Source organism: Neocloeon triangulifer, unplaced genomic scaffold (assembly GCF_031216515.1).
Source record: "Neocloeon triangulifer isolate White Clay Creek 2 clone unplaced genomic scaffold, ASM3121651v1 ptg000001l, whole genome shotgun sequence".
Lineage (NCBI taxonomy): Eukaryota > Metazoa > Arthropoda > Insecta > Ephemeroptera > Baetidae > Neocloeon > Neocloeon triangulifer.
Window position 1 is genome coordinate 11002778 of NW_026775544.1, and position 27746 is coordinate 11030523.

Genomic DNA, 27746 nt, shown 5'->3' on the forward strand with positions numbered 1-27746 from the left:
TTATTAATTTTATGCTACACTCAAAAACTAATTAAGAATTGGATTTTCTCAGTTTTTAACTTTGTCAGGTTGGCAAAAAAGGTGTTTACTGATCCGCCCACCCAACCGTTGACAAACTGCGAGTGTCTCGGCTTCCTGGGAATTGCGACGTGACTTTTCCGGCTTTTCGAGTGCAGCGATGCCCTCAGGAAGACTCGTCTAATCAGTTCTTTTGCGTTAGCAGAGTCTCGGAACTGATTTAAGTCACGATTTTCGATTCCATGGGCGAAAACGTCGACCTGGAGCAATTTTTGCTGCCGGGCCTTTCGGCCATCGGCACCACCAATCTTGATTTTGGTAAACATTCAGTCTTATTCGCGTTTATTTCGAGCCGTTTGACATAGTTAGGAGCGTGATTTCTTGATTCAATGTATTTTTGCGATGGCTATTGCTTTTGTTTGAAAGGGCTGTGCTCAAAATCCAGGCCAAACAATAGTTCCCAGGACGCACGCCGAGAACGGTTTCCGGCTTTTTTGATAACACAGTCAATTAAAATTTCCCACTTCCAGCTTTTCTACATTCTGTTCGTAGAGAATTAAAATATTTTTTAAAATTCACGCAATTTTCAAGAGACTTCACATCCTAGCTATTTTTATCAGAATTTAAAACTTTTTAATTTATATTTGGATTTTTTTTGCAGATTTAGACAATTTTTCTCGAACGTCTGACCTGCTGCTTAACGATGATCTGGAGGTGATAATGAAAAAATATCTGAATTTATGGAATTTACTTATTTAATTTTCATATTTTCATCTATAATTCAGATCCCTATGGATGATGAAGGGTACACCCTCAGTCCATCTGAGCATTGGCCCAAACTGGATGACATTCCGCTGGAGTGGGCATCCGATTCAATGGCAAATTCGCTTGACCATGGCCCTCTGATCCAAGTCAAGAAAGAGCCATCGACGCCTCCAAGTCCCACCGGGAGCTCAGACAGTGGTTGTTGGCCAAAGACTGAACCTGAAACTCCGCCTGTCTCACCTCCCAGGGTGGTGGTGCCTCGAGTAGCTCCAGTGGTGATGGTCTCCCCTGTTAATCTGGTGCCAGTAAATGGTTCGTTTCTTTGAAATCTTTTTTTTTTAATATCATCAAAAAGATCGTCCAAGTTAAAAATAAAAATGACTAAATCTTTCCCTTCTGAAATCGTACAGGAAGAGTCGTCAGTGCAAAAAGGATACAGCCCAAACCTGCTGAGGACATAAGCAAACCTGCGCCTATAAAAATTGGTAATAAATATTCATTGCTAGTAAACAAATCTTAATTTTTTTTTTTTCCAAAATCAGAGTGGATTCCTGGTCAAGAAGCAGCACCCGCCGTCTCGGACATCCGCCTTCTCAAAAAGCACCAACGCATGATCAAAAACAGAGAGTCAGCTTGCCAGTCTCGCAAGAAGAAAAAGGAGTACCTGAATTCACTGGAGGCGCAGGTGGCAGCCCTGCAAGTCGAGAACCACCGCCTCAAAAGGGAAAACGAGGAGCTGAAGGCGCGCCTGGCCAAGCACGAGGGCCCTCGAGGCAGGAAAGGGGTGGTAACCCTTTGCGCCTGCCTCATGCTCGTTGCCCTGAACCCTCTGGCCTCATTCATCCCCTCAGATTTGCCAGACCACGTGGTTCAACCGCCATCCCGGACGCCCGCCGGCCGCTCACTCTTGTGGGCCGTCGAGAGCCGACCAAAAGCACAACCCCGCTGCCCAGTTGCAATAAATCAGACTGAATCTGTAAGTTTCATTTGTAGATGGACGTTTAATCTCTTTTTCCAATATAGGTTTTTAATTATTTTAGGCGATTTTAGTTTATTTAGTATTAATTTTTTTAATTAAATTAATTCCTCATTATTTTAATACAATTATGTAAAACTTCATGCATCACTAATTCAAATTTGAATTAAACTCGTGTTTAAAATTCTTATTTAATTTGAAATACAAAGGTTACTTAAGTACTGGACAAATAAATAATAAATATCAATATCTTTTCATTGAAATTAGTCCACATTAAATTTTTTGGATTTTTTCCAGAATTTTAATAGATAATTAGATGATTTTTTGTTTATAAAAATACAAAATAACAAAAAAAAAAATCATTTTGAAATTACTGAGATATGAAAATTTGTTTCCCACATTTTCAGGTTCGTTTAGACTCTCAACTCCGAGGCTGCTTTTCAACTAATTCAACCACCCCTCAGCCACCCCCACGGCCGGCAGCAAAGAAGAAACTGCGCAAGAGCAGTGCCGTGGCCCTTTACGGCCCCCATGAAGCCCTTTTCGAGGCCATCGGCCGCCGCGACGACTTCTTCTACGTCTTCAGCACTGAGCACGTCCTGCGTGCTGCAAAAGCACACAATGACAGTTCAAGACCGAGAGTTGCGTTGGTCCTGCCGACGGTGAACGCCTCCGTGCCGAGGCACCATGTTGCCCTGTTGCAGGTCGAGTGCGAGGTCACTGACACCAGGGCCTTCTCGGTCGACCAGCGGCTCATGCCCAACGGAACCGCAGCCCCTCGGCGATGGCGACGCAATTGGTTTGGCCACAACTGACAACTCTAGTCTGTACATATAAACTTGGCACTTCCGTATAAAATTGTGTGGTCGCAAGATCTTTACTGTATATTCCATTCTGGCCACATACATTCTTGTCTCTCCGTACTATTAAACACAATGTTTTGTTACACACATTAGCTAAATGCTGTTTCAGTCATGTAGTCTACTAATTATAGGAACTTCAAATTAATGTGTATTTAAATTATAATTAAGTTTTGTAAACGTGATTGATTTGTATTTATAAGCAGGTTTTGAGACTCATTGAATCTTATTTTATAGCTTCTCAGTTGAGATTTTCAGTAATTTCAGTCTTCAGCATTTACAAATTTTTCGATGATTTTTCCCGCGGAAATCCGGTTCAACCGGTTATCGGTGGAATTAGTTCTGCAGACCAACGTGAGAGGGCAGCACCCCCGACGGCCCACTTACCTCCGCCATAATCGATGCATCGCCCGTTTCCCGCTCCCTTCTCACGCAGAAACGCGACGGCATCGATGAAATCGTTTCGGTAAAAAATCGCTTGTCCCGTCGGCCATCTTGCAAGAAGGTTAATCTGCGTCCCGCCAGTTTTTCCGCGTCCTATCGGTAAAATAAGTAAAATTGCCGAACGAAAATGACCAGTGTGGAGGAAACAGTGGTCGAGTTCGACCCTAGCGAAGATGAAGCGGCGGCCGCGACGCCGGCCAAGGTGAGCCGAGCGTCGACCTCGAAGCGCGAGGCCAAGTCAGACGTCTGGGCGTACTTCCAGAAGGGCGACCTCACCGCGATATGCAATTTGTGCGGCCGAGAAGTGCGCCACGGAGGCGGCACCACCAACGTCAGGGCCCACCTGAGGGCCAAGCACCACATGGTCTACGTCCTGGGCATGGACCCGAGCGACCCGAGGGTGCTCGAGGCCGAGGCGAGCAAGACGTCGACCGGCAAGAAGCGTCCACGTCGACGCCTGGTCAAGACCGAGGGTAACGCCGCCAAACAAGTACAAGGAGAAAAGCATTTTCATTATTTTTATTTATAATTTGTAATTTCCCATCTGCAGGAATCGGTGGTTTACTTCGAGGTTGAGGATCAGATGAGGTTGGTGGGCAACGAGCCTCAGGCGTACTTCATGGTCAACGAAGATGGCACCGTGGAGAAGGCTCCTGCACCCCAAGGTATAGCCTTAACTAAAAAGTGCCCATGCATTATTTTGATCACTTTATTTTGATTGCAGCCATGTCATCGGGCAAGCCGATTCTGGCACGAATTTCTCCCAACTGTCCGACCATTCCCATGTACGTCGCTGCCCACTCTGAATTCCGGCTGGGTCTGCGTTGCCGATCGCCTCAGGTGCGCCTCCGCGGCTTCACCATCAGCACCCAGACATGCGACCCTTTCTTCTTGGCAAATGTAATTTTCATTTTAAATTTACAAACCTATTTTAATTTACAAAATGATTTAGATTCCGGGAGCCGCAGAATGGCGTCCCCAGGATGCGACGTATCACGAGAGTGTCCGTCTTATTGTGGAGGACGGATTGCGGGAGTTGTTGGCCCTGGACTGGGAGGCCGAAGTCCCGTACGACGCAGAGGCCACTGTCGAGCTTGAGCAGCCTCTGCGCTGTGAAGGGCGCCACCTCGAGGTGGTCCTGCAGCTGAAGAAGGCTGGCTATTACAAATTCTACGACACCTCCAGCCTGAAACGCACCGAGGGTCTCGTCAGCATCAAGTTTGCCCGAGTAGACTTGGCAGACCGCACCATTTTTAAGAACATCATTTTCTAATCTTTAAAGATAAACCAAATAATATAAACGTGTGCTTAGAAAGTTTGATGATTCATAATTATCTAATTTGTATGTGCTTTTGTACAGTCCAAAACATGAAACATGTCTAATTTGATTTAATAGATCAAGATGAATAAGTTTTGCTAATTTTAGCTTCCCCTATAGCTGATAGAATGATTTTTTTATCCCCCTCAGAAGTTTTAGTTTGAAGAATTTTAATTGTTTATTTTTCCCACGGTGCCGCAAAATTGTCTAAACCTTTAGGAAACAAAGTCAAATGTGGCTAAATTAATATATTGAAAAGGTTGCCAGCGCTGTGGACAATTTAAAAAGAAAATGGCCAAGAAATTATACTGTAAAGCACTTATTTTAAATAAATTTGGAGCTCACAAAGCTTGTTTGTGAGTTAAATCTCTCTTTGACTAAATGATTAAATTTCCTTGGATCTAATTTGTAGAATGATCATTTATGTATATTAAAAAACTCATGTAAATTTTGTAACTGCAAATAAAACTATTGATCGCTAAAAAAATGTTGTTCTTGGTAATATTTAAATTTTATTATAAATATTTAATTATTATTGCTGCACCCATTATGCGTTCTTCAAAGTTTGTTGCACAATATGTCACATTTCAAGTGACCAAGGTGTTCAAATAAAAAAACTTCATCTTGATTATTTTATCATCCTTTTTAATGCAGAAATTAAAAGGAAGTAGATTTCGATTCATTTTAGAATTTATGATTTTTTGTTTGTTGGAAAAATTATTGTAGGTAGCTTTAAGATGAAAAGACAAATTATTAAATCTTTTTTACTTTATTATAGTACATTGTATTGTATTCCAGATGATATTTTATAAAATAAGCCTGAATTTCCGTCTAGTCTCAATTGTTTTTGAATTGAGTTGATTAATCATCAGTGTAATCCTCACGATGAAACTTGTGCGAGTCGATGAAACAGAAACCGTCAATAGCGTTGAGAGTTTCTTCCACAAGCAATCTTCGCATTTGAACCAAGAACGAACGATGGGCTCCAAGGCACTCCATCGTTTCCAGCCAAGGGGCATAGATTGGCAGCATGCGGAGGAAATCCAGCAATTCCGCAGGCTGCTCTCGATGGGATCCAAAAACAAAGGTTTCCAGTTTCTGCAGGATTCGTTCCTGGACCACAAGATGACTAAAGCGGTCGCAATCTTCGGCATTCAAGGTGAAACTTTGCTTCATGACAAAACGCTGCAAGTGGGGTGCTGTGAGGACGAGGGCCAGCAGCTTGGACGCATAGGCATGGCTAACCCTCCAGTCCAGGAAGAATTCCTGCAAGTTCTGGAAGTGACTGGCTTGCAAGTTGTGGCTAAAAGGCTTTGGTTCTTGGACGAAAATTTCATAGTAGATGTGGAATTTATGAAGCAACGGACAGTGCAGGAAAACGTCACAAATGTCCAGTGAGCTGTCGTCGGACACCGTCAGTTTGATCTCCTCCAGTCGACCTCCACAGAAGGGAAGCACCTCGGCAATTAAGTTCCCTTGCACATAATGTGTGATCAGGACTCGGAGACTGGTCAAGTAGGCAAAGGCTGGAGCCGACACTGCTGACATGGGTCTTGGAGATTCGACGCCGTACCACACCAGTTGTTTTAGGGATGGCACAAGTTGCAAGTCAAAACTTCCAGCAATATCCAGTTGCTCCAGAGGAAGGGGCTGCCTAGGGCATTGGTAGGTGCAAGGCTCTTTGCCTGGCCATCCATAAATGCAAAAGGTGCTGGACCGCAGACGAGGCAGCCGTTTCAAACACTCCAATCCCAATTGAGTGCAATGACATCTTTTTGCCTCGTGCTCCTGCAAAATTTAATTTTTGTTTACGAAAAATGATAAAAATTGCCAAAAAAAAGTGAGTTGCTAAAAACTTTAGAAGTAACTCTTAATAGAATTAAAAGGGATAAGAAAAGTGGATGAAACTTTTAGAAAAAATATGTATTTTACTCGTACAATAACACAGTAGATAAAACTGCTACTCTTGTAGATGCCAATGTCCTCTTTTATAATATGCTTTATTTAACTAAAAATACTAAAAAAATATATAAAAGGTTCATCTCGGCGATCTTTAGCGTCGTAGATTTTTGAATGGACAACATTATAGTGAACCACCACATTTTTTTTAAATATTAAAAAAAAATAGATTTAAAGTTACTTTAGACTGAATTACCTGCCAAATAATTGTACTTGATGGAATTGGGCAATCCCACTTAATTTTCAGCACCTCCAAGCTCTGCAAGGTGAACAAATTTGACTGCAGCGTCGGGACATCATTGCAGAAGAATCCAAGTGAGACGAGGCTCGGAAACCTTTGAATGATTTGCGTCAGGTCGTTTGGTTTGCAGATGTAGTCGGAGAGGAGAATGTGACGTAGCTTGGGCAGCTGCAGTACAAAGGGCAGCACATCTCGAAGGTTCTCGTCGGTGCTCCTCCCTCTGACACGGCGGCGCCGTCGAGTGTCTGCGACATACTCCAGGTTAGGGCACCTTTCAACGAGCATCCTCCAAACTCGCAGGTCACGCTCCTGGTCTTTTCCGTCGGAAAACGTGGCAAAGTCAAACTCCTTGACGGAGGCGTCCAGAAGGCGCCCTACCAGGTCCACGGTCCACTGAATCATGAAGTCAGGTGTGATTCCTTCAACCTTTGAATTCTGAGTTTGCAGCCGCTTGATAATTTCCAGCCTCAAAGTGCTTGCTGAAAGTAAATTAAATAAATCAGATGATTTTAATGAAATGTGGTGCTTACGGAAGTGCTGAAAAGGCACCAATGTTTCAGCGCAGGTTTCTCTGTTGAAGGTGATGATTTTCTGCAGCGCCAGTTCTCTCAGGGGCCGAAGGTTTTGCACTTTCGACCTTTTCTTTCTTGCAGTCTCAAGTACCAAGTTGCGTGCAAATTCCTCTTGCTCTCTGCTGCAACTGGATTTTATAATCAAATCTACTGCAATTTTTTTTTATTGATTTCAGCGACGGGAAAATTTAATAAATCATTGATGATTTGTTTGTGCGAGGAATTAAATAATTATGTACCCCAAAACATCAACCGAATACAGAGAGCGGGACTAGCGAGAGACTCATTGAAACTATAAATATATTTCTCACCGTAAGTAATCTAAAAAGGCAGCCACAATGAAGTCCATCGTGTAGAGCTTTGGGTTTTATAATCCGCGTTTTCAGCCGATTTATATATTCGTGGGAAAAAATAAAAGTTATGAGTAGCAAAACAAAGTGCAGAAAACTTATCGCACTATTCGCTTTGAGTCGGTCGTGCGTCTGACTGAAAGTGCGACCTGTGCGACGTTGCATTGATGTTTTGGCGGCTTTTTTGTACCAAGTTTTGTACTCTGTTTATGCTTTTGCTGATGTGCAATGTGCATGATACAGGATTTTCATCCCCTCTCCCTTGCGCTGCTCTCCAGAATCCGGAATTCCAGATCCAGAGAGGAGATGAAAAACACATGTACTAGCGGCGGCAGAGCGCATTCCATGCAGAAGCCTCTATTTATTTTCATTTTAAATGAAGAGGGCTGCTGTTTTGTTTTCATGTATAATTCAATATTAATTTTCTTTTCCTCAATTGCACTCTATATTTTTTTATAAATTAAGAACATCAATCTCTTAAAATTTACAATAAAAACAAGAATTATAAAAAAAGAATTATTTTGCAGAGCATGTAATAACCGTATTTTGCACAAGTTTTCACTGTCGTAAAATTTTCATCCCATGAAAAATTAATTGGTGACGAGCAGATCTTAAATAATTTTCTCTGCCATTTTTAAAATATCAATATATTTTCTTTGAATTCAATCAATTTGAATCCAACAGTGTGAACCAATTTAATAATACAAAGAAATAATTATCATTAATTTGAATAATTTTACAGGCGAGATTTTCATGCCACCGACCGCGCCAACGTGAGAGAAATATAAGGCGGAGCCATTGAATTAGGTCAATCCATGGCATTCCATCGTGGCTGGCGTGGCTGCCTCATTTGGCCGCGGCCACCTAGTGGTGCAGTTTACATTTATCAAGGCAATGGAATGCTGAATATTATGAGGACTCGCGAGCGACGCGAGCTGTAGCTGTTATCTCCCGGCGCTGCAACGAAGCGGCGATTTTTGTCAAGACTTGTCTAAACTTGCTTGTGAAACTTCTCCTTCACATTCGCTCGATCCCTCTGCCTCTCTTACTCTCCCCTCACTAATAATCAAATATTAATGATATCCACATAGGGCACAAAAGGCATGACAGAGACGAGAGACAAAAGAAAACAGCTTTAATTATAACAGCTGTACCTCTGTCTTTTTGTTGGAAATGGAGCTTTATAATTGTCGCCCTCGCCGAAGTAAAATTATTCAGTCGGCTTGAAATTCAAATCCATTTTATTAGTTTGTATCGAAATATCCAGAAGGAGCACCATTAGACCATTACTTTTCTCAGCCGACGGCTAAAATTCCAATGAGGCCCAAATAATGTCCTCCGGTTTGTATGTATTTAACTGGCAGCGAGGATTTCAATCGCACGGAATCCATTTTTTTTTTTTTATTAAGAGAAGAAAATTTTTTCGCCATAACTACTTTTTCCTTCAAAATTTAAGCTTTAATTTCGGCAATTTAAAAAATCCCGTAGCAAACCTTGATTGGTAATTATTGAAAGAGACCTTTAATTTGTAAATTTCAAACGGCAGTTTTGCATTTTTCTCTATTTACCTCCAACGAACGCTTCCTTTAAGTGAGTTCGTCAAACCTAAAAATAAGAGTTCAGTGTTGGAGGGGGCGGAGGGGCGACGGTTGCAGGCGGATGGACACCCTGTACGCGGCCAGGGTGCACGGTTTCGCGGCCCCGGGGCTCGTCAATCTGACAGGCCTCGAGGGCCACACGAAGGCCTCTTGTCGCTGGTGGCCGTCCTAGGCAGCTCCGTGTCTCTCGTCGCGCTCGTCTTCGCTTTCATCACTTACAGGTACATTTATTTACTCCAGATTTACAGATACTTCAAAATATTATAATATACAATTATTTACAATTTACACAGAAAATAATTAAAAAAATAAAATTCAACTATATCAATGCAATTCTCATTATAAGTAATAAAATATCTGCTGCATAATTTAAAATATTTTGATTCACTAAAATTAATGAAATAAAATATATAGTCTAACGTCTAACTTAAAATAATTAAAAAAAAAAATAATGAAATGGCATTACTTTTAATTCACAAAATATTATCTTTGCTCTTTTGAAACAATATAAGCTGAAGCTTGGTTGAAAAAACAAAATAATTTAATAAAATATAAATAAATGAAATTCATTGAAATATTTTAGAAAAGTGTTTGGAAAATTGCGAATCAGAGAATAGACTTTGCATAATATCGGGCGGACGCAAAACTTTTTTTTCTCCCGCGCTGACTGGATTTTTTCCCATTAAATCTGATCGCTGGAGGATAGAGAGGCCACTGCGTTCGCCACCCGAATTCAGTCAGCTCACTGCCTGCGGCCCATGTGCCTGTGCACTGTCTGCAGGCCGTATTACCATAGCCCAAATCGCCCACCCAAGCGTCCCGAGACAATAATTTGTCCGTGTCCTCTCAGTAAAAAACTGCAGGAAAATGGCCAGAGTCGATCAATGTGGAGAAAACAGAGGTCGAGTTCGACACTAGCAAAGATGAAGCGGCGGCCGCGACGCCGGCCGAGGTGAGGGCGTCGACCTCGAAGCGCGAGGCCAAGTCGGACGTCTGGGCGTACTTCCAGAAGGGCGACCTAACCGCGATATGCAATTTGTGCGGCCGAGAAGTGCGCCACGGAGGCGGCACCACCAACGTCAGGGCCCACCTGAGGGCCTAGCACCACATATATGGTTTAATCTACGTCCTGGGCATGGACCCGAGGGTGCTCGAGGCCGAGGCGAGCAAGACGTCGACCGGCAAGAAGACGCTTGGTCAAGACCGAAGGCAACGCCGCCAAACAAGGACGAGGAGAAAAGCATTAATTTTCATTATTTTCTAATTTATAATATGTAATTTCCCATCTGCAGGAATCGGTGGTTTACTTCGAGGTTGAGGACCAGATGAGGTTGGTGGGCAACGAGCCTCGGGCGTACTTCATGGTCAACGAAGATGGCACCGTGGAGAAGGCTCCTGCACCCCAAGGTATAGCCTTAACTAAAAAGTGCCCATGCATTATTTTGATCACTTTATTTTGATTGCAGCCATGTCATCGGGCAAGCCGATTCTGGCACGAATTTCTCCCAACTGTCCGACCATTCCCATGTACGTCGCTGCCCACTCTGAATTCCGGCTGGGTCTGCGCTGCCGATCGCCTCAGGTGCGCCTCCGCGGCTTCACCATCAGCACCCAGACATGCGACCCTTTCTTCTTGGCAAATGTAATTTTCATTTTAAATTTACAAAACTTTTTTAATTTACAAAATGATTTAGATTCCGGGAGCCGCAGAATGGCGTCCCCAGGATGCGACGTATCACGAGAGTGTCCGTCTTATTGTGGAGGACGGATTGCGGGAGTTGTTGGCCCTGGACTGGGAGGCCGAAGTCCCGTACGACGCAAAGGCCACTGTCGAGCTTGAGCAGCCTCTGCGCTGTGAAGGGCGCCACCTCGAGGTGGTCCTGCAGCTGAAGAAGGCTGGCTATTACAAATTCTACGACACCTCCAGCCTGAAACGCACCGAGGGTCTCGTCAGCATCAAGTTTGCCCGAGTAGACTTGGCAGACCGCACCATTTTTAAGAACATTATCTTCTAATCTTTAAAGATATACCAAATAATATAAACGTGTCCTAAAGTTATGGCAGAAAATTTGATTTTTTGAGAATTGTTTTTATGTACTGCAGTGCTCACTGTTAATTTTAAATATGGCTTATTATATATGAATTAGAAAAAAATTACTGCTAAATTTGGTTTTGTTGGAAGTTGGAAGATATGGTTATCCTTTATTTATGGGCAATATTTTCCTCTACTTATCATTAAACTATTGCACAGAAATCAGTGACATAATTGAACTGCTCCAAAGCAATAATCATCTGCTATTAATTTGAATGATAATAATTTTTACTTTTTTTTATGCCTTAACAAATCTAATAAAAATATAGTATAACTACAAAAATAGTTCATAAAGCAGAAATGATTGGTCATGCATAAATATGTTCATAAGATGGTGATACACTTAAATCGCATCAATACTTTGTTCCTTCATACATGATAGGATGAACTGCGATGAACATGGATTGAAGAAAATTGAAGTAATTTGCTAGAAATAAATTAATTATTAATTGACGTTAAAAGTAAGAAAGTATTATTTGGAAAATCGCGAATCAGACTTTTTTTTATCTTTGACCTTGTGAAAATACTGGATGGGGAAAATAGTGAATTCAATTAATTAAACCAAGCGCAGTCATCTTGCATTAGCCACTTTGGTACATAATACATAATTATGTATATTGACTGGGCAGCGGGCAGCCGCTTCATATTTTTTTCTCTTAGGCTCTGGAATTCTGGATTTCTTTCAATGCAATCTCGTTGAAGGGTAATTAAAAAGGGGAGGCCGCCGCGCCCACCACCTGATATCACCCATCGCACTGCCTGCGGCCAGAAAAATGGATGTATGAGGGATATTCTTGCCGCCATTTTTCGTTGCTCGCCAAGCCCACGAGCGTCAGCGCCACCATTTGAGATTCGACTGATTCGGGCATAACGCGAACGAGAAAGGCGAGAAAGCTCAGAAAGCCATAGCCAGGCCATAGCCCTGCAACTGGAGAATTTTGTTTTGGTGGTCCGAATTTGTTACTTTTCACTTTTCCAACGATGCATCAACCCGCGCCACCAGAAAACCATGAAGGGGGTCCGGTTTTGTTCAAAGATGGATCCGCCGCCCCGTATGCCGGTGACCTTGTGATGACAAACGTCACAAGAAATGGACATCTGATGGATGGTCTCCCTGAGGCTCTATTTTGCTCCATCTGCCATTGGAACGACTTGGGACTGCAATATTCCGGCCGTATGATTTCTATCCATATTAATTTATTGTTTAGCTTTTTTAATGAAAGTGGCCAGAATTGCAAGCTGGCCAGAGATTACCGGTAACAAAACATGATGCATGCGTCAGGCAGCACTTGAAAAACTTAGAAATAAATTTCTTTTGTGGCTTATTTAATCTGATATGGATAATATAGACTGGAATTATAACATTATTCTTTTTTCTGTTTCTACAGCTCAGTCAAGAAGGGCTATCATTAAGCAGAGGGCAATCAACGCTGTAGTGAACGCCAGGAAACTGGAGTTTTATCCAAATAGAGCAGATGGACAACATACCATACAAGAAGTCCCCATGTTTGTTCGTCGAAACTTGGAAAATCTTCATTTAATGCCCCTACGAATGGTCCCCATCCTGGCCTACCATATGAGTATGACATACTCTATCAACGAAGGTATAAAATTCTCTTCATATTTGATTTTTTTTTTTTTATGAGAAAGGGTCCGATCACAATGCTTCAATTGGAATCGAGTTTTTAAAACAAATTTTCAAAAAAATGGAAAACAAATGGATTTTTTGCAATTTCTCCTCCTCTTGCTTTTGTTTGTTTGTTTTGATGCTGATTAAAATTTAAGCTGCTCAATTGATGTCTGTTAAGGTTTATTTTTTTTTTGTACAGACAGAAAGTTAATCTCTGCATACCAAAAATTTCCTAGTCTTTCGCTTGGTACCTTGTACACCGGCGAGTCCTTGGGCCAAGCAATGTTTTTTGGTGCTGCGCTTTGAAGTAATGGGCTACCTTTTTGAGCCCATCAAGTACTGGCATTGGTAAACAAATTCTCAAACTCGATTTACGATAAAACATTTTCCTCTTAAATTTCCATCCTACTCAATTGGACACATTTTTAAATCTTCGTACACATGCATTCCTTTAACAGATATAAAATTTCCTGCAGACTGTAGTTTATATATATATTTTTTTTTTTACTGTGGTTAATTCCATTGTAAAACTAGCTCTTGTTTTATTGACATAACAATTAAATTTGCCTCCAAATTTTTTTGTTAATTTAATTAAAATTACTCTTAATTCAAATAAGCAATGCAATAGAACAATATTTTTTTTTTCAATTTCGCCCTGGGGTCCAGCCACACTTGAGGTTGAGTGATTTTGGCCGAACGGTGAGAAAAAGGTCCGTGGGCACCAGCGACATTGCCCCCTAACGAGCCTTCTTCATAAATTGTTATTTTATGTTTCTTCTTAGGAATATTTCATTTAGCGAATAAAAAAATGTCGGCAATTATTTTTAATTTAAAATCATCAGCCAGAATTGGTGGTGCCACATTGAAATTCAAAGAGTTTACATTTTCATTTTTTTTTCTTAGTGTGTTTTATATCTTTTTAATAGGCTTTATAGACTGCTTCAGGTTCTGTAAATAAAAAGATTTTTAAACCCTTCCGCAAAGCGACTTCGACCCTCCCATTTTCAGTATTAATTAATTTCATTCAATTTCTATACTGGCAAAATTTCACCCAGCGCTTGCTCAGGCCTTATCGGAATGGCGTTTTGGCGAGCAAAAAATTTTATTCCAGGTTCGCGAGCAAAAAGAAACTACAATCTCTGCATGCACTTGGTGCACTCCCTGGCTTTAAAACTAGAGATCGCACATGCTGCATTTTGAAATATTTTGAATTTTTTCAACAATTTTTTAAAACTTGAAGATGAAACAAAATGTTAATCCATGCAATATGGTCCCCTCTTCTTTTTGTACTGAATAACTCTAATGATTCCCGCGGTGACGATAAGTTCGATGTCAAATTAATAGTTGTGATCGGTCCCTAAATATCAATGACTAATATTATGTAATATTATTGATTCTTTGTTTCTTTTTAATTTAAGACCTCCGCCAGCTCCGTCAAAGAATGAGGACCGAGTTCTTGCAGCGAGGCTTTGATCTGCAACTGGGCGTAATTGTTGCACCTTTGCCAGGTGATCAAGCTCAAGGTGGGGCCTTGTTGCAAGGAGTCGCGCCGCAAGGAGCCGCGCCGCAAGGAGCCGCGCCAAACGGAGCTGCGCCGAACGGAGCCGCGCCGCAAGGAGCTGCGCCGCAAGGAGCCGCGCCAAACGGAGCCGCGCCGCAGGCCATTGTAATCCAAGGACAGGGTCTGGTTCATCAACAGTTTGCTCTACACGATCATGGAGATGCTCCTCAAATGCAGCAAGTTTTGCTGCCAGCTCAGGCTCAGAATGGTGGGCAAGCGCCGGGAGCTGCTGGAGACGGAGACTTTGCTTGAGTTTTTTGAATGGGATTTTGAATGAAGACCAAATAAACTAAATTTTTTCTGTGTTCGATTCTTGAGAATCTTTTCTGTAAATTGAACGATTATTACCCTGCAAATAAAAAGTGCCAGACATATCGAATAAATCGTGATTCCTTTAGCCCTGCCTTTTTGTAAAAAAAGTATTACTTTATACTCAGGTGAAAAATAAGAAATTTCAAATGCACTCGCACACACACAAAAAAAAAAAATACTAGATGCATGTATATTACCAAATGGCATGGTCTCTCGTACAAAAAAATACTGCCTTCATTCAAAGGTCATTTGTTTAAAAGAATCTCGCAATTTCATCGAGAGGATTGCACACTTGATGATTAACCCAGTCAAATTCAATAATATTTGAGACAAGAACAGAAGTAAAGCTAGTCTTATAATTCGTTTTAATTTATTATTTAGAATGCGATGTGCATATCTGTAATGAAATAGAACAGTAAAATTAATTTATTTTCATCATAAAACAAGCTCAAATACTTTTCTATTCAAATTTTTTTTTTCAATTTATGCTTCTCGGTCAATACAAAATTTTTTAATTGGAAAAAAAACTAAAAAAAAACCATTCTTAAATAAATGAAAACCTGCTTCCTTAATTCTTTTAATTTCTGCATTAAAAAGGATGATTATAAACAATGAAAGATGTATATCATGATCTAATCACTCAGCTCCCTTAAAAGGTGGCAGACAGATGTAACACATTTTGAAGAATATGTTAATTTTGCTAAAAATACATGAGTTTGATAATACGGCGAAAATATTTGAAAGGTATATTTTGAAAGGTATACTTCTGGCAGGGTCAACCAATCTTCCCTTGTCAAAAACAAGACCGTCGGAGGTCGTACTTGAGGTCGCTCGAGACCATGGTCTCGAACGACCTCGAAGGCGACCTATCGGACGGTCTCGAATGACCTCATATTTTTACATGACAAGTGTTTAGGGGCAACGGTTGCCCCTCGGTCTCGAACGACCTCGATCGGTCTCAGGTGACCTCTGGCGGTCGGCGGTCTCAAGCGGTCTCGAACGACCTCTGACGGTCTTGAACGACCTCTGACGGTCTTGATCGACCTCGGAGGTGTCCAGTATTATTTATGGTCATGAACAGAAAACGCATTTAAAATTTTAATTTTTTAGATTTTTAGTAACCTTGGGTATTTTTTTAATTAGACAAAAATTATTTATGCATATGTGAGCATAAACTATATTATTTAAACTTAAATTGAATTCCACCTTTTTTTAATTTTTGTTAAATGTAATAATCTTCTAACAAAAAACTTGCAGACCCCAAATAATTTTTTTGTGGTCTTATTGATAGAGTAATTTAAGTTGCTCCGTTTATTTAACATAAATATTCCATTCAAATTGATTTTTTTTTTAATTTAGGAAATTAGTTATATAAAACCTGCATGCATTACAAATAAATTTTGTTATAATTTTTCTAAAAAAAATTGAACATGGTGAATTTGATTTTAAGGTGATATATCATATATTTATATAATATATTGAATATGTAATTAACTAATTACCTAAATTAAAAAAAATAATATTAATTTGGATGAAAAATTTATTTTAGATTAAAATCTGACGGAGCAACATATGAATCTTAAATCACTCAATAAATATAAATAATGCCAATAAAAATTATAGTTGGGGTCTGCAAGTTTTTTTAGAAGATTAATATATTTAACAAAATTCAAAATAAAGGTCAATTTGAGTTAAAAATATACTATGTAAATTGAAAAATGCATTAAACAATTGGTTAAACAATTTTTGTCGAACAAAAAAGTACCAGGCACTCTTTTTTTTAATCGGTCACACTTTTGGCAAGGGTCAACCGATTTGAATGAAATTTGGCAGGTCGGTTGCTCTTAGGGTGTAAACAAATAGTTTAGAAGGATTTTTGAAAATTCTCAAAATTGCCTATTTTACAGGGGCTCAAAGTTTCTGATTTTGAAAAATGGCGTTTTCAAAAATCGAAAATATCTCAGCCCCTGTTGCAGATAGCGCATAAGTTTAAAAAGCAAAATTGTAGGGAATTAGACGCCCTACAACTTTGCTATAGTGACCAATGTCGTAGGTCAAACCTGAAGGTCATTTATTTTTTGCTCATTTTTTTCAGGCTCTACCAAAGTACCAAGGCAGTAAATTTTTTTGATTCCAAAATAGCCAAAAGTTGCTCCAGTTAGTAATAAACAACATATCAAAATTTGGTGAGACTTGTTTTTTTCGTTTTTGAGATATTCCGGATCAAAGGGCAAAAAACGTGGTTTTCCTAGCGTTTTTTGTGCAAAATTTATTTTAAACCTCCATAACTATTTTCCTGTTAGAATTAGGATTAAATGTATTATGACAAAAAATAATTGCCTTTAATTTTTCTTGCAGGTCATGTATCACACATGGTGATCAGGTCACAAAAGGGCATTGACCCCATGGTGACCTGTGACCTTTTTGAATTTTTTTACGTGTGTGACACATTGATGGAAAGAGGATGTCAGCAGGAGCATTTTGGTACCCGGATTTTTGTTCTAGCATCATTACAAGTGAAGTTATCACAGATTTTGTGCTGCAAAAGTGGGAATCCGACGAATAAATTATTTAAAAATAGATGTAACTTCACATCTACTCCTGCTGACATCCTCTTTCCATCAATGTGTCACACACGTAAAAAATTTCAAAAAGGTCACAGGTCACCATGGGGTCAATGCCCTTTTGTGACCTGATCACCATGTGTGATACATGACCTGCAAGAAAAATTAAAGGCAATTATTTTTTGTCATAATACATTTAATCCTAATTCTAACAGGAAAATAGTTATGGAGGTTTAAAATAAATTTTGCACAAAAAACGCTCGGAAAACCACGTTTTTTGCCCTTTGATCCGGAATATCTCAAAAACGAAAAAAACAAGTCTCACCAAATTTTGATATGTTGTTAATTACTAACTGGAGCAACTTTTGGCTATTTTGGAATCAAAAAAATTTACTGCCTTGGTACTTTGGTAGCGCCTGAAAAAAATGAGCAAAAAATAAATGACCTTCAGGTTTGACCTACGACCTTGGTCACTATAGCAAAGTTGTAGGGCGTCTAATTCCCTACAATTTTGCTTATATAAACTTATGCGCTATCTGCAACAGGGGCTGAGATATTTTCGATTTTTGAAAACGCCATTTTTCAAAATCAGAAACTTTGAGCCCCTGTAAAATAGGCAATTTTGAGAATTTTTAAAAATCCTTCTAAGTTATTTGTTTACACCCTAAGAGCAATCGACCTGCCAAATTTCATTCGAATCGGTTGACCCTTGCCAAAAGTGTGACCGGTTAAAAAAAAAGTGCCACCAAAGGTTATTAAAAAGCTTAAACAATAAAAATTTTCTGTTCATAACCATAAATAATACTGGAGACCATCCGAGGTTGTTCGAGACCGTCAGAGGTCGTTCAAGAGTCGGTAGGATTAAATTAAACGGCTTTGGATTTAAAGAGACGCGAGAGTCGTTAGAGGGGAACTTTCTAAGTTAGTCTACCCTCAGAAAAAATTTATTTGTAAATTTTAAAATGAAGGTTTAATTCATTAAAAAAGTCCGCCGGTAGGATTAAATTAAACGGTTTTGGCTCTACAGAGACGCGAGAGACGTTAGAGGGGAACTTTCTAAATTAGTCGGCCCTCAGAATATGTGTATTTGAAATTTTTAAAATGAAGGTTTAATTAACTAAAAGAGTCCACCGGTAGGATTAAATTAAACGGCTTTGGATTTAAAGAGACGCGAGAGTCGTTAGAGGGGAACTTTCTAAATAAGTCAGCCCTCAGAAAATGTGAATTTGAAATTTTTAAAAAGAAGTTAAATTCACTTAAACAGTCCGCCGGTAGGATTAAATTAAACGGTTTTGGCTCTAAAGAGACGCGAGAGACGTTAGAGGGGAACTTTCTAAATTAGTCAGCCGTAAGAAAATGTGAATTTGAAATTTTTTAAATAAACGTTTGAATCTGATATATAGTCCGCCGGCAGGATTAAAGTTAAACGGCTAAAGCTCTAAAGAGATGTTAGAGGGGAACTTTCTAAATTAGTCGGCCGTAAGAAAATGTGAATTTTAAATTTTTAAAATAAACGTTTAAATCTGATATATAGTCCGCCGGCAGGATTGAAGTTAAACGGCTTAAGCTCTAAAGAGACGCGAGAGACGTTAGAGGGGAACTTTCTAAATTAGTCGGCCGTAAGAAAATGTGAATTTGAAATTTTTAAAATAAACGTTTAAATCTGATATATAGTCCGCGCGCAGGATTAAAGTTAAACGGCTTAAGCTCTAAAGAGACGCGAGAGACGTTAGAGGGGAATTTTCTAAATTAGTCGGCCGTAAGAAAATTTGAATTTGAAATTTTTAAAATAAACGTTTAAATCTGATATATAGTCCGCGCGCAGGATTAAAGTTAAACGGCTTAAGCTCTAAAAAGACGCGAGAGACGTTAGAGGGGAACTTTCTAAATTAGTCGGCCGTAAGAAAATGTGAATTTTAAATTTTTAAAATAAACGTTTAAATCTGATATATAGTCCGCGCGCAGGATTAAAGTTAAACGGCTTAAGCTCGAAAGAGACGCGAGAGACGTTAGAGGGGAACTTTCTAAATTAGTCGGCCCTCAGAATATGTGTATTTGAAATTTTTAAAATGAAGGTTTAATTAACTAAAAGAGTCCACTGGTAGGATTAAATTAAACGGCTTTGGATTTAAAGAGACGCGAGAGTCGTTAGAGGGGAACTTTCTAAATAAGTCAGCCCTCAGAAAATGTGAATTTGAAATTTTTAAAAAGAAGTTAAATTCACTTAAACAGTCCGCCGGTAGGATTAAATTAAACGGTTTTGGCTCTAAAGAGACGCGAGAGACGTTAGAGGGGAACTTTCTAAATTAGTCAGCCGTAAGAAAATGTGAATTTGAAATTTTTTAAATAAACGTTTGAATCTGATATATAGTCCGCCGGCAGGATTAAAGTTAAACGGCTAAAGCTCTAAAGAGATGTTAGAGGGGAACTTTCTAAATTAGTCGGCCGTAAGAAAATGTGAATTTTAAATTTTTAAAATAAACGTTTAAATCTGATATATAGTCCGCCGGCAGGATTGAAGTTAAACGGCTTAAGCTCTAAAGAGACGCGAGAGACGTTAGAGGGGAACTTTCTAAATTAGTCGGCCGTAAGAAAATGTGAATTTGAAATTTTTAAAATAAACGTTTAAATCTGATATATAGTCCGCGCGCAGGATTAAAGTTAAACGGCTTAAGCTCTAAAGAGACGCGAGAGACGTTAGAGGGGAATTTTCTAAATTAGTCGGCCGTAAGAAAATTTGAATTTGAAATTTTTAAAATAAACGTTTAAATCTGATATATAGTCCGCGCGCAGGATTAAAGTTAAACGGCTTAAGCTCTAAAAAGACGCGAGAGACGTTAGAGGGGAACTTTCTAAATTAGTCGGCCGTAAGAAAATGTGAATTTTAAATTTTTAAAATAAACGTTTAAATCTGATATATAGTCCGCGCGCAGGATTAAAGTTAAACGGCTTAAGCTCGAAAGAGACGCGAGAGACGTTAGAGGGGAACTTTCTAAATTAGTCGGCTGTAAGAAAATGTGAATTTGAAATTTTTAAAATAAACGTTTAAATCTGATATATAGTCCGCGCGCAGGATTAAAGTTAAACGGCTTAAGCTCTAAAGAGACGCGAGAGACGTTAGAGGGGAACTTTCTAAATTAGTCGGCCGTAAGAAAATTTGAATTTGAAATTTTTAAAATAAACGTTTAAATCTGATATATAGTCCGCGCGCAGGATTAAAGTTAAACGGCTTAAGCTCTAAAAAGACGCGAGAGACGTTAGAGGGGAACTATCTAAATTAGTCGGCCGTAAGAAAATGTGAATTTTAAATTTTTAAAATAAACGTTTAAATCTGATATATAGTCCGCGCGCAGGATTAAAGTTAAACGGCTTAAGCTCTAAAGAGACGCGAGAGACGTTAGAGGGGAACTATCTAAATTAGTCGGCCGTAAGAAAATGTTAATTTTAAATTTTTAAAATAAACGTTTAAATCTGATATTTAGTCCGCCGGCAGGATTAAAGTTAAACGGCTTAAGCTTTAAAGAGACGCGAGAGACGTTAGAGGGGAACTATCTTAATTAGTCGGCCGTAAGAAAATTTGAATTTGAAATTTTTTAAATAAACGTTTAAATCTGATATATAGTCCGCGCGCAGGATTAAAGTTAAACGGCTTAAGCTTTAAAAAGACGCGAGAGACGTTAGAGGGGAACTTTCTAAATTAGTCGGCCGTAAGAAAATTTGAATTTTAAATTTTTAAAATAAACGTTTAAATCTGATATATAGTCCGCGCGCAGGATTAAAGTTAAACGGCTTAAGCTCTAAAAAGACGCGAGAGACGTTAGAGGGGAACTTTCTAAATTAGTCGGCCGTAAGAAAATGTGAATTTTAAATTTTTAAAATAAATGTTTAAATCTGATATATAGTCCGCGCGCAGGATTAAAGTTAAACGGCTTAAGCTCTAAAGAGACGCGAGAGTCGTTAGAGGGGAACTTTCTAAATTAGTCGGCCGTAAGAAAATGTGAATTTTAAATTTTTAAAATAAACGTTTAAATCTGATATATAGTCCGCGCGCAGGATTAAAGTTAAACGGCTTAAGCTCTAAAGAGACGCGAGAGACGTTAGAGGGGAACTTTCTAAATTAGTCGGCCGTAAGAAAATGTGAATTTGAAATTTTTAAAATAAACGTTTAAATCTGATATTTAGTCCGCCGGCAGGATTAAAGTTAAACGGCTTAAGCTTTAAAGAGACGCGAGAGACGTTAGAGGGGAACTATCTTAATTAGTCGGCCGTAAGAAAATTTGAATTTGAAATTTTTTAAATAAACGTTTAAATCTGATATGTAGTCCGCCGGCAGGATTAAAGTTAAACGGCTTAAGCTTTAAAGAGACGCGAGAGACGTTAGAGGGGAACTTTCTAAATTAGTCGGACGTAAGAAAATGTGAATTTGAAATTTTTAAAATAAACGTTTAAATCTGATATATAGTCCGCGCGCAGGATTAAAGTTAAACGGCTTAAGCTCTAAAGAGACGCGAGAGACGTTAGAGGGGAACTTTCTAAATTAGTCGGCCGTAAGAAAATGTGAATTTTAAATTTTTAAAATAAACGTTTAAATCTGATATATAGTCCGCGCGCAGGATTAAAGTTAAACGGCTTAAGCTTTAAAAAGACGCGAGAGACGTTAGAGGGGAACTTTCTAAATTAGTCGGCCGTAAGAAAATTTGAATTTGAAATTTTTAAAATAAACGTTTAAATCTGATATATAGTCCGCGCGCAGGATTAAAGTTAAACGGCTTAAGCTCTAAAAAGACGCGAGAGACGTTAGAGGGGAACTTTCTAAATTAGTCGGCCGTAAGAAAATGTGAATTTTAAATTTTTTAAATAAACGTTTAAATCTGATATATAGTCCGCGCGCAGGATTAAAGTTAAACGGCTTAAGCTCTAAAGAGACGCGAGAGACGTTAGAGGGGAACTTTCTAAATTAGTCGGCCGTAAGAAAATGTGAATTTTAAATTTTTAAAATAAACGTTTAAATCTGATATATAGTCCGCGCGCAGGATTAAAGTTAAACGGCTTAAGCTCTAAAGAGACGCGAGAGACGTTAGAGGGGAACTTTCTAAATTAGTCGGCCGTAAGAAAATGTGAATTTGAAATTTTTAAAATAAACATTTAAATCTGATATATAGTCCGCAAGCAGGTTTAAAGTTATACGGCTTTAGCTCAACTGAGACCCGAGAAACGTTAGAGGGGAACTTTCTAAATTAGTCGGCTGTCAGAAAATGTGTATTTGAAATTTTTTAAATAAACGTTTGAATCTGATATATAGTCCGCCGGCAGGATTAAAGTTCAACGGCTTAAGCTCTAAAGAGATGTTAGAGGGGAACTTTCTGAATTTGTCGGCCGTAAGAAAATGTGAATTTTAAATTTTTAAAATAAACGTTTAAATCTGATATATAGTCCGCGCGCAGGATTAAAGTTAAACGGCTTAAGCTCTAAAGAGACGCGAGAGACGTTAGAGGGGAACTTTCTAAATTAGTCGGCCGTAAGAAAATGTGAATTTTAAATTTTTAAAATAAACGTTTAAATCTGATATATAGTCCGCGCGCAGGATTAAAGTTAAACGGCTTAAGCTCTAAAGAGACGCGAGAGACGTTAGAGGGGAACTTTCTAAATTAGTCGGCCGTAAGAAAATGTGAATTTTAAATTTTTAAAATAAACGTTTAAATCTGATATATAGTCCGCGCGCAGGATTAAAGTTAAACGGCTTAAGCTCTAAAGAGACGCGAGAGACGTTAGAGGGGAACTTTCTTAGTTAGTCGGCCCTCAGAAATAGTTTAATTGAAATTTTTAAAATAAACGTTTAAATCTGATGTATAGTCCACGCGCAGGATTGAAGTTAAACGGCTTAAGCTCGAAAGAGACGCGAGAGACGTTAGAAGGGAACTTTCTAAATTAGTCGGCCCTCAGAAATAGTGTGTTTGAAATTTTTAAAATAAACGTTTAAATCTGATATATAGTCCGCGCGCAGGATTATAGTTAAACGGCTTAAGCTCTAAAGAGACGCGAGAGACGTTAGAGGGGAACTTTCTAAATTAGTCGGCCGTAAGAAAATGTGAATTTTAAATTTTTAAAATAAACGTTTAAATCTGATATATAGTCCGCGCGCAGGATTAAAGTTAAACGGCTTAAGCTTTAAAGAGACGCGAGAGACGTTAGAGGGGAATTTTCTAAATTAGTCGGCCGTAAGAAAATTTGAATTTGAAATTTTTAAAATAAACGTTTAAATCTGATATATAGTCCGCGCGCAGGATTAAAGTTAAACGGCTTAAGCTCTAAAGAGACGCGAGAGACGGTAGAGGGGAACTTTCTAAATTAGTCGGCCGTAAGAAAATGTGAATTTGAAATATTTTAAATAAACGTTTAATGCTGATATACGGTCCGCCGGCAAGATTAAAGTTAAACGGCTTAAGCTCTAAAGAGATGTTAGAGGGGAACTTTCTGAATTAGTCGGCCGTATGAAAATGTGAATTTGAAAGTTTTAAAATAAACGTTTAAATCTGATAAATAGTCCGCCGGCAGGATTAAAGTTATACGGCTTTAGCTCTAAAGAGCTGTTAATTTTTCTTTTTGTTTTGTATTTTGTTATTGTAAAAATTTGTATGTAAAATTATCATCTTTTCTCTCAATTATAATAACTTGTATAATTTTGAATGCATAAATGATGTATCCCGTTATGGGCAGCAATTGCCTTTGTGATAGATCAATAAACACAATTTGCAACTAAAGAGACGCGAGAGACGTTAGAGGGGAACTTTCTAAATTAGTCGGCCGTAAGAAAATGTGAATATGAAATTTTTTAAATAAACATTTAAATCTGATATATAGTCCGCCGGCAGGATTAAAGTTATGCGGCTTTAGCTCTAAAGAGACGCGAGAGACGTTAGAGGGGAACTTTCTAAATTAGTCGGCCGTAAGAAAATGTGAATTTGAAATTTTTTAAATAAGCGTTTGAATCTGATATATAGTCCGCGCGCAGGATTAAAGTTAAACGGCTTAAGCTCTAAAGAGACGCGAGAGACGTTAGAGGGGAACTTTCTAAATTAGTCGGCCGTAAGAAAATGTGAATTTGAAATTTTTAAAATAAACGTTTAAATCTGATATATAGTCCGCGCGCAGGATTAAAGTTAAACGGCTTAAGCTCTAAAGAGACGCGAGAGACGTTAGAGGGGAACTTTCTAAATTAGTCGGCCCTCAGAAATAGTGTGTTTGAAATTTTTAAAATAAACGTTTAAATCTGATATATAGTCCGCCGGCAGGATTAAAGTTAAACGGCTAAAGCTCTAAAGAGACGCGAGAGACGTTAGAGGGGAACTTTCTAAATTAGTCGGCCGTAAGAAAATGTGAATTTGAAATTTTTAAAATAAACGTTTAAATCTGATATATATAGTCCGCGCGCAGGATTATAGTTAAACGGCTTAAGCTCTAAAGAGACGCGAGAGACGTTAGAGGGGAACTTTCTAAATTAGTCGGCCGTAAGAAAATGTGAATTTTAAATTTTTAAAATAAACGTTTAAATCTGATATATAGTCCGCGCGCAGGATTATAGTTAAACGGCTTAAGCTCTAAAAAGACGCGAGAGACGTTAGACCGTTAGAGGGGAACTTTCTAAATTAGTCGGCCGTAAGGAAATGTGAATTTTAAATTTTTAAAATAAACGTTTAAATCTGATATATAGTCCGCGCGCAGGATTAAAGTTAAACGGCTTAAGCTCTAAAGAGACGCGAGAGACGTTAGAGGGGAACTTTCTAATTTAGTCGGCCGTAAGAAAATGTGAATTTTAAATTTTTAAAATAAACGTTTAAATCTGATATATAGTCCGCGCGCAGGATTAAAGTTAAACGGCTTAAGCTCTAAAGAGACGCGAGAGACGTTAGAGGGGAACTTTCTAAATTAGTCGGCCGTAAGAAAATGTGAATTTGAAATTTTTAAAATAAACGTTTAAATTTGATATATAGTCCGCGCGCAGGATTAAAGTTAAACGGCTTAAGCTCTAAAGAGACGCGAGAGACGTTAGAGGGGAACTTTCTAAATTAGTCGGCCGTAAGAAAATGTGAATTTGAAATTTTTAAAATAAACGTTTAAATCTGATATTTAGTCCGCCGGCAGGATTAAAGTTAAACGGCTTAAGCTTTAAAGAGACGCGAGAGACGTTAGAGGGGAACTTTCTAAATAAGTCGGCCGTAAGAAAATGTGAATTTTAAATTTTTAAAATAAACGTTTAAATCTGATATATAGTCCGCGCGCAGGATTAAAGTTAAACGGCTTAAGCTCTAAAGAGACGCGAGAGACGTTAGAGGGGAACTTTCTAAATTAGTCGGCCGTAAGAAAATGTGAATTTGAAATTTTTAAAATAAACGTTTAAATCTGATATATAGTCCGCAAGCAGGTTTAAAGTTATACGGCTTTAGCTCAACTGAGACCCGAGAAACGTTAGAGGGGAACTTTCTAAATTAGTCGGCTGTCAGAAAATGTGAATTTTAAATTTTTAAAATAAACGTTTAAATCTGATATATAGTCCGCGCGCAGGATTAAAGTTAAACGGCTTAAGCTCTAAAGAGACGCGAGAGACGTTAGAGGGGAACTTTCTAAATTAGTCGGCCGTATGAAAATGTGAATTTGAAAGTTTTAAAATAAACGTTTAAATCTGATAAATAGTCCGCCGGCAGGATTAAAGTTATACGGCTTTAGCTCTAAAGAGCTGTTAATTTTTCTTTTTGTTTTGTATTTTGTTATTGTAAAAATTTGTATGTAAAATTATCATCTTTTCTCTCAATTATAATAACTTGTATAATTTTGAATGCATAAATGATGTATCCCGTTATGGGCAGCAATTGCCTTTGTGATAGATCAATAAACACAATTTGCAACTAAAGAGACGCGAGAGACGTTAGAGGGGAACTTTCTAAATTAGTCGGCCGTAAGAAAATGTGAATATGAAATTTTTTAAATAAACATTTAAATCTGATATATAGTCCGCCGGCAGGATTAAAGTTATGCGGCTTTAGCTCTAAAGAGACGCGAGAGACGTTAGAGGGGAACTTTCTAAATTAGTCGGCCGTAAGAAAATGTGAATTTTAAATTTTTAAAATAAACGTTTAAATCTGATATATATAGTCCGCGCGCAGGATTATAGTTACACGGCTTAAGCTCTAAAGAGACGCGAGAGACGTTAGAGGGGAACTTTCTAAATTAGTCGGCCGTAAGAAAATGTGAATTTGAAATTTTTAAAATAAACGTTTAAATCTGATATATAGTCCGCTCGCAGGATTAAAGTTAAACGGCTTAAGCTCTAAAGAGACGCGAGAGACGTTAGAGGGGAACTTTCTAAATTAGTCGGCCCTCAGAAATAGTGTGTTTGAAATTTTTAAAATAAACGTTTAAATCTGATATATAGTCCGCCGGCAGGATTAAAGTTAAACGGCTAAAGCTCTAAAGAGACGCGAGAGACGTTAGAGGGGAACTTTCTAAATTAGTCGGCCGTAAGAAAATGTGAATATGAAATTTTTTAAATAAACATTTAAATCTGATATATAGTCCGCCGGCAGGATTAAAGTTATGCGGCTTTAGCTCTAAAGAGACGCGAGAGACGTTAGAGGGGAACTTTCTAAATTAGTCGGCCGTAAGAAAATGTGAATTTGAAATTTTTTAAATAAGCGTTTGAATCTGATATATAGTCCGCGCGCAGGATTAAAGTTAAACGGCTTAAGCTCTAAAGAGACGCGAGAGACGTTAGAGGGGAACTTTCTAAATTAGTCGGCCGTAAGAAAATGTGAATTTTAAATTTTTAAAATAAACGTTTAAATCTGATATATAGTCCGCGCGCAGGATTAAAGTTAAACGGCTTAAGCTCTAAAGAGACGCGAGAGACGTTAGAGGGGAACTTTCTAATTTAGTCGGCCGTAAGAAAATGTGAATTTTAAATTTTTAAAATAAACGTTTAAATCTGATATATAGTCCGCGCGCAGGATTAAAGTTAAACGGCTTAAGCTCTAAAGAGACGCGAGAGACGTTAGAGGGGAACTTTCTAAATTAGTCGGCCGTAAGAAAATGTGAATTTGAAATTTTTAAAATAAACGTTTAAATCTGATATATAGTCCGCGCGCAGGATTAAAGTTAAACGGCTTAAGCTCTAAAGAGACGCGAGAGACGTTCAGAGGCGGTCGGTGGTCATGAAGAAGGTTTATGTGTTCAGCCCAAAATCAAAAAGGGGCGTGGCATTTTTAGAAATTTTTGGGTATTTTATTTCAATTTTTTTGTCGCCTTTTTTCTTTGTCTTAATTAATTCACATATGCAAATTTGACTTTAATTTTCAGGGCATTTTGCTATCGTAAATTAACAATTTATTTTGATGAACAACATTTTAAATGCATGTTACTTATTTTTTGAAAATAACACAAGTTCAAAAATTTTTTATTAGATTTTTTTTAATAATTTGGTTCTAATATAAAG

General features: G+C 38.4%; 5 protein-coding genes across 6 annotated transcripts; 4 read left to right on the forward strand and 1 right to left on the reverse strand.

The window, feature by feature from the left end:
* Positions 1–78: 78 nt before the first annotated feature.
* Positions 79–2714, forward strand: LOC132193725 (cyclic AMP-dependent transcription factor ATF-6 beta). The gene is made up of 6 exons (XM_059614609.1): positions 79–336; positions 680–732; positions 804–1095; positions 1194–1268; positions 1326–1759; positions 2167–2714. The coding sequence occupies exons 1-6, from the start codon at positions 261–263 to the stop codon at positions 2572–2574; spliced, it is 1338 nt and encodes a 445-aa protein (XP_059470592.1). The 5' UTR covers positions 79–260; the 3' UTR covers positions 2575–2714.
* Positions 2715–3058: 344 nt separating this feature from the next.
* Positions 3059–4889, forward strand: LOC132193798 (uncharacterized). Its single transcript, XM_059614731.1, has 4 exons — positions 3059–3553; positions 3614–3728; positions 3788–3963; positions 4016–4889. The coding sequence occupies exons 1-4, from the start codon at positions 3191–3193 to the stop codon at positions 4334–4336; spliced, it is 975 nt and encodes a 324-aa protein (XP_059470714.1). The 5' UTR covers positions 3059–3190; the 3' UTR covers positions 4337–4889.
* Positions 4890–5137: 248 nt separating this feature from the next.
* Positions 5138–7621, reverse strand: LOC132195725 (uncharacterized). 2 transcript variants are annotated; one of them, XM_059617909.1, is made up of 4 exons: positions 7465–7621; positions 7112–7275; positions 6537–7060; positions 5138–6169 (listed from the first exon to the last, which is right to left on the reverse strand). In XM_059617909.1, the coding sequence occupies exons 1-4, from the start codon at positions 7500–7502 to the stop codon at positions 5243–5245; spliced, it is 1653 nt and encodes a 550-aa protein (XP_059473892.1). In that variant the 5' UTR covers positions 7503–7621; the 3' UTR covers positions 5138–5242. The 2 variants fall into 2 exon arrangements, with proteins under 2 accessions (XP_059473892.1, XP_059473884.1); XM_059617901.1 differs by having other exon boundaries at positions 7112–7281.
* A 1541-nt stretch (positions 7622–9162) lies between these two features.
* LOC132193353 (uncharacterized) lies at positions 9163–11130 on the forward strand. Its single transcript, XM_059613973.1, has 5 exons — positions 9163–9193; positions 9965–10179; positions 10394–10508; positions 10568–10743; positions 10796–11130. The coding sequence occupies exons 1-5, from the start codon at positions 9163–9165 to the stop codon at positions 11114–11116; spliced, it is 858 nt and encodes a 285-aa protein (XP_059469956.1). The 3' UTR covers positions 11117–11130.
* A 904-nt stretch (positions 11131–12034) lies between these two features.
* LOC132195093 (uncharacterized) lies at positions 12035–14760 on the forward strand. The gene is made up of 3 exons (XM_059616841.1): positions 12035–12367; positions 12582–12797; positions 14242–14760. The coding sequence occupies exons 1-3, from the start codon at positions 12175–12177 to the stop codon at positions 14634–14636; spliced, it is 804 nt and encodes a 267-aa protein (XP_059472824.1). The 5' UTR covers positions 12035–12174; the 3' UTR covers positions 14637–14760.
* Positions 14761–27746: the final 12986 nt, after the last annotated feature.